Here is a 9,523-nt window from a genome sequence, read left to right as displayed (position 1 = left end):
GTGACCGTTATCGCGCCATGATAACCGACTATTTGGTGCCTGAAATTGAAGTTCATGATCTCGGCGACACAGTTTTGACAAGACGGTACAATTTTCCACACGCCTCATCAATTAATGGGTTTATCGAGAGAGCACTTCGGTGAAAAATTCAGATTTTGGGCCGTTGGATTGGCCACCAAGATAGTATGATTTCACAACGTTAGACTTTTTTCCTGTGGGGATATGTAAAGTCTAAAGTCTATGCGGACAATCCTGCTACGATTCAGGTCTTGGAGCGAAATATCATACGTGCCATTCCTTAATTACCAGTCGAAATGCTCAACGAAAATTCGACTCGACCGACGGAGAGACGTAGCCGCGGCCAAAATTTGAAAGATATAACATACAAATAACAACAAAATGCCAAATAATGTTCTTTTGAATGATAATAAAAATTCCCCATTAAATTTGAAGTTTCTGCTTTAAAAAGTTGGGATCACTCAATAAAAGGCCGGCTCGGAAARTTAAGACACTTACAAAGTACGTTTAGAGTAAGGTTTGCCAATTTTGGAAAGAATTACCTTCTTTATCCGCTGAATTAGTTGTATTTTTGGACATGTTAATGTTTAAAGAGTCAATGGAAATCTTTCCATTGCCCAGAATGAATTTTATTACATGTATATAGTCCATCAAGAGGTTAAGAGGTTGTTCTCAGGTTTAATAATTATTTAATTTTAATTTAATAAAAGTCTCATGCTAATTTGCCTATAGCGGTTTTAGCTTACATATAGTAGCCTAACTAATAGTGTYAATCATCATGGTCATCATTATGAACATCGACAGTCGGAACCCAAGGTTGATCGACCTTGGTAGACTCTCTTTCAAATAGAGTAATATTTATTCGGACTCATAGGTAACTTCAAGATTCATTGCAATTTCCGCTAGCTAAGTCAAAGCTTCGAAAGACCCCATATAACAATCGCCTCTCCTAATAATCGGTGTCGAATCCAGAAGCCTCATAATAACAGTATACCAATTGCTTGCGCTAAGTGCTTTGTAGCAAAGTGATATAAATTATCTAACAATCAGTCGCAATCAATTTTAAATAATATGATACACATGTTTATGCGTGTGTGTATGTTTGTATGCTATCATAGTGGCAATTAAACAAATTGTTCTATAAATCAGCCATCAAAGCAATATCTCCTTAGCACATTKTATTCCTCCAACAACAAGAAAAATAACACGAGTTGCAAACACATATGACAAGCGGTCAATGTGTCAATTGATAATGACGTCACACATACACATATGCACGCACTCACACATATGCACGCGACACAATGTTGCAATATCGCTTTAAAATTGCTCCGAACGGCTTTTAGTTGTATATAATAACAACAACAACAAAAAATAAACAAACATACTTGTATACATATGTGTTTGTGTGTAGACATACAGACAGAATGAAGCTGCTGACTGCTAAACAAATAATTGGGTATTGAAATATTGAGTCAACTTGCTGCCTGTTCGTCTGTTTTACCGGTCTGTTGTATGTATGTTGTGTGGTGTATAKGGATGTGTGCCTGTTGGTACAATTGTTATGTCAACTTTGGTTGCCATCTCATTTATCATGATTTGCTTTGATTGTTGAAAGCAGCTTGTTTTGCTCGCATTTCGGTTTTATTTTCAAGGCGTTTATTGATTTTGATTCGATCACGCAAATCATGTTTGTCGCCTCGCACGCACTCGTGTTATAATTAATTGCACGCTTTTGCCATGTTTGCTCCACTGTGCAACGTTAAGTGGCTTTCATTAATTGTTCAAGTGTTTTATTTTAATTTCTGTTGAGTTGAACAGTTATTCTTTTGGGTGTAAGTGGCGTGTTAAAATTTTATGTAAATCAATTAATAAATCATTAAAAAAGTAAATAAAAAATGGAAGAGTGATAAATACATAAGTACATACTTTTTTGTAGAGGGTAAGACTAAATGAGAGGCGTTGGTATTATTACAGCAATATTTTTTTTATACTATTGTGGACAAAATATTTTAAGACTTTTTAATTTWAATTTCGCGCGAAAACCCATTCGTTGAAATATTTTTTTCTAGGTTGGTATGACACAGACTGACGTCTGTGCTAAATGTCACATGAAAATAATCATGAATGTTTGTCATTGCTATTGYTTGTCTTTCTGAAGTTCATAAAATTAAATTATAGAACAAAAAAGTTCTATTAAATTTTTTGGAATCAAATTTCTGTTGCCGAAACGTTCATAATGTTGGAAAAGGCCTTCGGTGATAATATTTTGTCGGGAGCAAGTTTTTCCGATTGGTATGAATTATTCAAAGAGGGTCGAGAACTGATGATTAACACGCCAATAAAAGAAATTAATTGGTGCTTGAGAATCGTCGATTAACACTCAGAGATCTCATTGGAATATCGGAAGGATCAATGAAATATCATTTGGACCTAAAACAAGTAAAAGCACGATTGGTTTYAAAATATGCTGACAGTTTTCTTCGTTATTGAACTGTGGTGAACTCCGAATTTCTTCCGAACGACCAAACTGTCGATGTGGAATATTATTTGAGTACGTATTATGAGCCGTTTGCGTGAAGCTAGGTGAGTTGTCCACAAGGACTTTTGAAATAGCTCAATAAACGAGGATTGGTGGATAAAATAGACCAGGACACACGCTTTATTTGAAAGTGAAGATTTCAGGTCACAAAAAAACGAGGATGGATGGTGCAGGARTATGCGACTTGCCAGCGGAATTTATACAATTTATGGAGTCGGACCGGCTAATGGAGTCAAAGCCGAAACCTATCGTTTGAAGATTTATCTCMGGCGACCCTTCAAGCTTCCGCAATACTACAATATCTTCCAGGAAGAAATCTTTGTAATCAGGAAAGCGGCATAGACAGCAGAATTCAGACAATATATACATCAGTAGCCAGCGGGAATTAAGGCAATCATCATCAACGTCAAACGTCAGAGAATGTCCTTAGAAGTAGAATGCCAGTAGATATATTAGATGGCGAAAAACGGCTGCACATATACTGATTTCCCGGCCACAACAGCATTCCAACATATGAAATAGCCGTCGAGATTGCTTTAAGTGCCGTTAAGTTAGTACATATATCAATGAAATTTCCAAACGGAGCAGGGCGAGATGGAATGCCTGTAAAGAAAAATATGTAAGCTTCTTGTTTACATGGCCTTGACCACAGGATGATTGTTGGTCTAATAACAGATCCAATCTACTGTCATTACATTCGGATCAAACGCCGTGATAATCATATACATGATTTTCCAATAAGAGTGATATAATTTATTCAAAAGAACTTGTTAAGGATTATAATTTTTTTTTTTAATGTGAAGTACTCGATTGTATCAATATCGGCTGTATCCGCGTTAGCGGTGCCTACGCGCAAAACGAATTCGATGAACCCGTCATGAACCGAACCCGAACCGACCCGAATGTCATGAATAGCATGTTTAATATTGACTTTTAAAGCTTGAACAGAGTCTKGCTTATTACTAAAAACCTATAACTCCAAATAACACCACAGTAAGTAGTCTAAGGGTAAACCACAATTTCTTGTAAGCTATTCAATGTCACAATTTCTGGAAATAAACGAATCTCCAAACATTTCTCGCAATAATTCGGTTATTGCTCGTGCTATGTGACACAAAGCSTCGTCTTGTTGGAAGCAGATGGTGGCAATACTTGTATCAATATTTTCAAATTGCGGCCATAAAAAGATCTATACTGTTYTTGTTGGTAACGGTGACCACCAGCTTCATTTCGAAAGAAGAAGTTTCAAGTGGTTCCAAGACAAAATCAGCAAATTCACGACGTTTACGGTGATTCAACGGCATCAGTTCTTGAGTGAGACCAATTTTATATGGATGCAAGCCCAAATATTTTCTCAAAATCGGCCAGGTAGTAGTTTGAGAAYGTCCCAATTCTTCAGAACATCTTGGAATCGACAATTTGCAGTCTTCAGCAACACTTTGCTGAACGGCGGTAATATTTTAATTACTTCGAGCGATTCATTATCTTATAGGCACTTGAAAATTATGTAAAGGAAATGTAAACTCGATATTTTCAACAATTCGACGAATAGCGATCACAAGACGATTATTACTATCATAAAAAGGCAAGAGTGCAGGAAAAGTTGCAATTGGAGAACGATTATTATAAAATTGAATAACTTGTAAACGTTGTTCTTACGAATATCTYTCCATGATGAAGTTGCAAACAAAACTGAATACAACGAACAAAATTACAGATCATGACATATTAAAAATGGCCGAAACGGCAATTAGAAATCAAATCATCCCTATTGGAAAACCCGTTGCAGAGAAAAATAACCTTACSCCGTTATCTGTCAGAATCCCACTGGTAACCTTTTGCCTTATAAATATTAAACAAACATTTTGCAATAAAAATAACGGAACCGGATCGCGAATAAACAAAGCCTCACGTACTTAATTTTATCATATGAACATAAAGATATTAATTTACCGTTGTATTTGTAACTAATCCGAGTTATATTATTTAAATGTTCTACCTCGCCCACTCCCCATATAAGAACTAAAAAGGCAACACCACGGATTACACAAGCGGCTTTTATAGGAACCGGAGAAACGTGGTGGCACCGCCCACATTTAGATGAAATTACTTACCTCCTGACCTATTCGACTAATGGATGATAACTTGGCACAAATAGTCTTTTTGCGTTCCTTATCCTGTCTAAAAATTTGTCTAAAAAGCACCATAACTGTACAAGCCCCACATACCGAATATGTGAAAACCGTATGGCTAACTTTTTGCCGAAAATATAGGCAATCCTGTAAGGTATTGCAATTCGGATGAAATGCTTCATTGATAATAATAGAACCTTATATCAAAAATGGGTTAAATCGGGTCAATACTTCCCTTAGTCCTCATACACCTAATACAAATATTTTTGGACTACCAGTTGACTTTATATCGCATATCSGACAATGTGGAAGCTTATTTAAAGAACTTAGGACAGGACAGAAATCAGTCGAAAACTTCCCTTAACCTCCATATAACTGATGTTAGCGATTTTGAAATATCCCTTACTCAATAGGTAGTCGAAAAAGTCTTTTCGTATTTTTTGTCAATAGATGTTGTTGCAGTCGTACATCTCCAGTGTAATCAATCACATTGCGTTATACTATATATGTAGTGTTGGAAAGGTGAGATTTTAAGCTTCAATTAACAAAAAAAAAAAAAAACAATTCGGGGCTGTGAAAAAATTTACAGCTGCTCAGAAATGAGTGGAAAGGAAAAGATGCCAATCAAGCCATCAATGAAATTTGTCATGTGATAGAATAATGTCTCTAGCGGAAAAATGRCAAAAAGTGGACGTACAAATTAGTACATATTTGCTTTTTTATTCATTAGTATAAATAAAACAAAAAATAAGTTGAAGTTTGTTACGAAAAGAGCTTTTCGACTACTAATTTAATAAACATTAAATTTAATAAACATATATATATTTGCGGCCGATTTCAGTACAGTATAATTGTTGCTTACGGGAAGTAAAATATAATAATAAAACTAAACGAGGCTATGTCCATCCTAATAAGTTAATACTAATTACTAAATTCGATTATAATCCATTCACGATTTCGTCGAGCAATGAAGTTGAGTCACATCGCTATATTTTTTAAAATGCTAAAGAGTGTTGAAAAACCCTGAAGGTATTTATTCGGATTTGGTCCTTGCAAGTTGCAAAAGAATCAAATGTTYGGTAATASCCGAACTTAGCTCTTTTATTTGTTTTACATATTTATTTCTAAAAGTTTACTACGAATTCATAAAAATTATATTTTTTAATCATTTATCTCCATGCAAATTTTACTTATTTAGTCACGAGGTATATGTGCCCACTTTTGAAGTGGTTCTTTTACTGTTTGTTTATGTTTTTGATTAAGGTTCACACTGTTTTGATTCCCAGCTAATTCCAAGGTTCAGAAATCGTTAGCGCCTATATACATAGCCAAATTTAGTTGTTATGTGGAAGTAGTTTTCTAACCGCGATCCTCATATAACGTTATCGCTTTCTTGTTTCGAAATGAATCTAAATAATCTTAGTAAGCAAAGAGACTAATTCTTTTCTTATCATACGAGATTTGCAAAAATTTGTTTTGCTAATCAAAACACTATTTTGAGAGCCCAGACAGTGGTTTTAGTAACCGACGAATAAGTGTGCAAGTGTAAGCTTGTTCATAAAATCGTTTTACTAATAAGGCTTAGAAGGCAAGGAGCGAAATATTGTCAAAAGTAAATAGAAACCAGTAAGTAATAGCAAAGTTCGGGTATAACCGAACATTTCATACTCTTGCAACATGCAAGGATTAAAGCCAGGAATTTCAAGTACATGCTTGTTATTTGTACTTGTATGAGGTCTACTGAGAATATTTAACCGATTTATTTATTGTACGCACAAATATGCACCATCCATATTTGATTAAGATAACTCACTTATTGGGCGATATATGTATGCGGTATAAAGTCATACGGGATTTCGAAAATCTGTATATGGACGCTAAGAGAAGTAATGATCCGATTTGACACACAGATACACCCAATCAGGACAGAATTTTCTATGAATTTCAATTATATTTTGACCGATATTTTTGGTAAAAACTGTATCTATAAAAAAACTATGAGCACTCAGTGATTTTTAACTTTAACATTTTGGTTTCGATTCAGACAATTTTTGGTCATACAGTGGCACAGCACAAATGCATTATTCGTGCAAAGTTTTATTCTGATATAGTGATTCATTTTTGATTTGTATACTGGAAAGTGAAAGTTTCAAATGGAATTTAAAACTGTGTTATATGAAAAGTTGGCGTGGCTGTAGTCCGATTTCACCCGATTTCACACTGTAACATAGAAATGTCACGGGGGCATTCCCATACTAAATTTGGTTGAAATCGGTAGAGAGGGTCTCAAGATATGTGATTTCATTTAAATGTGGGCAGTGCCATGCCTATCCTTCAATTTTGATCCAGGCTCCTTTAAAGCTCTCTTTTGCAATCTCTGGYATATTTCATTTATCGCACTTTTAGTAGATTTTAACTGTACTGTAATATATGTAGGTAATCATCCGAATTCATCCCTTCCCACTCTGTCGCTAGGAGAATATGGTTGTTGTCACTTTACTGGTTTAGGAGATATATACATACATTAATCTTATTAGAGGGCGGAGCTCTACAGACTTTTTCAAAGATCCCCTGTGCCAAGTTAGGGTCTTATATTTTAATTTAGTGCTTAGTTATGACACTTTATAGGTTTTCGGTTAATGACGTTTTGCAGCCGTGGTAGTGGTCCGGTTTCGCCCATTTACGAACTGGTACTGTTTTTGCCAAGGAACGCGCATACCAAGTTTCATCAYGATATCTCAATTTTTACGKAAGTTATAGCTTGCACAGACGGACGGACGAACAGACAAAACTGTTATACGCTATAACAACAAGTTGCAAAAGTATAAATACTCTACATACAGCTAAATTCGTASGAGTATGGCACGTGCGAAAGTATAAAAAGAATCGAAAAATATGTGACAATACAAAAACAACATTTTACGGATGTCTGGCGAGCGGAAGAATGTTGCCGTGGGACACAGCTACAATTAAACATTTTATTGGCATCAAACCGTTTCATGAAAATTTTTGACTTAGTAAAAAAGGAAAAACAAATGAAATGAGATTTTTAAATGCAAAGCAAATTTTTTTTACGAATTTTTGCAAATTGGAGAGTAAAGAGAGGTAGGCAAAAAGTTTGCAAATTGGGTAAACAAAATAAAATAAGTTAAATGTATTCAAATAGATAAAGTAAATAACAAAACACAAAAAAAAAAAACAATCAGAGAATATTTGCAAGAAATTGGGTTAAATAAAAATTAACAAAACAAAAAAATACTAAAAGTAATAACACTATATATTTTTGGGCTATTTTAGAATGTTATAAAATGCCGTTAGGTGCGCAAAACTAGTAACTCTATCSAACATGTTGTGAGAGCATAAAAATTAAAATATACGAGTATGCAAATAAAAAATCATTTTATTCTAACACCTGGGCAACAGAATGAAAATAATCGCGAAATCGGCGAACAAAGTACAACATTAGTTAATTTATGTCGAAGATTTGCTAGTGTGATAAAGGGCTGAAAAAGCGCTCTATATGACAACCACGTACATACATACTTTTGTATTACTGTTTATCTGTCTACATATGCATGGCATAATAATTTGAAGCAGCGAAAACCTGTTCAACGGCTGATTTGACACAACAAGCCTTCGCGTATTGGGTGCAACAACCAACGGCATACAGCTGTTTGCAATTCATTGTCAACAATTAAATATTCAATAATAATAACAACATCAACTTTGATTGGCGGTTTTTTATTCTCTATATATTAGAAAGCCTGCTCCGAGTTTGCGCCACCCTAGCAACGGAGCCTTATGTCATAACATTTTAGGAATTCTGAATTAATCTTTATACGAAATCTTTTGACCGCTTACCTTTCATTCGGCATTTTGGCTTATTTTATTTGTACTTTCTTTGTGTCTGGGCGTCTTTCTGGTTTGCTGTTTAAAAATAATGCTATTATCAGCTGTTGATAAAAATTTAGCGCAGCGAATCGGGAATTACGTTAGAATTATGACAAATCACGCCCGGTTTTTGCACATTGCCAGAAAGTATTGACAAAAAAGCGTTTATTTTCTCACACTCACGCAATTAATTTGAATTTATTGAGCGGATTTCACACACTTGCGCTGAAGTTATGCGCCTTCAGCCATTAAGACTGTGAAGCTTCTTAGCGGAAAATAAATTTGGGAAAAATTTTGCTTAAACACTTGCACTTTCTATTGCAATCACAATACAATTTGTACTACTTCTTTTTCAAAAATATGTAGTATTTTGGTGCGCGCTATTTAACACGCTACACAAATCAACTCTACACGTTTAACAGCCGCGTACTGCTATAAAACTGTCAATGTAGCCGCTATTTATGGTTGATTTGGCGCTTAGTTAGCTTCACTTAATGCTACTGTTTGCGTGTATGTGTGTGAGACATTTTTGCAAATTAAGTTTTTGATCGCTAGTGGTAAGGAGTTCTCTTCGGTTGGGTTAGTGAGCGCTGAGCACTGTGATAAGAAACAGCTGTTTTTAAATATGAAAAAGCTTTTATGTGCTTGGCTCGGGGTGTGTGTCKCGGCTTAGTGAGCTCATATACCTTTTATAACTTACGCAAATTGATTCCAGAGAACGTGTATCATAGATAGAGAACGTTTTATCAAATTGATTCCAGAAACGTTCTCTGGAATCAATTTGCGTAAGTTATAAAAGGTATATGAGCCCACTAAGCCGGTTTATCATGATAAACGTTCTCTGCGATCAGCATACGGCAAATGAATGGATAAAGCTTCGCATAATGTGARAAACTTAAAATAAATATTTTTATTGGTTTGACGGTTGAAAGTTTTACAC

General features: G+C 35.0%; 1 protein-coding gene across 1 annotated transcript in view; it reads right to left on the bottom strand.

Moving 5' to 3' along the window:
• LOC108973418 (facilitated trehalose transporter Tret1) overlaps positions 1–9,027 on the bottom strand; it is a 29,010-nt gene extending 19,983 nt beyond the window's left edge. The window contains exon 1 of the mRNA XM_018940674.1: positions 8,554–9,027. Coding sequence (XP_018796219.1) covers positions 8,554–8,567 — 14 coding nt within the window. The 5' untranslated portion in view covers positions 8,568–9,027. The remainder of the gene's footprint in view (positions 1–8,553) is intronic.
• Positions 9,028–9,523: the final 496 nt, after the last annotated feature.

This window comes from Bactrocera latifrons, unplaced genomic scaffold (assembly GCF_001853355.1).
Source record: "Bactrocera latifrons isolate USDA-ARS-PBARC rearing strain unplaced genomic scaffold, ASM185335v1 scaffold_478, whole genome shotgun sequence".
NCBI classification, from domain to species: domain Eukaryota; kingdom Metazoa; phylum Arthropoda; class Insecta; order Diptera; family Tephritidae; genus Bactrocera; species Bactrocera latifrons.
This window is presented reverse-complemented; position numbering and strand designations above follow the sequence as displayed.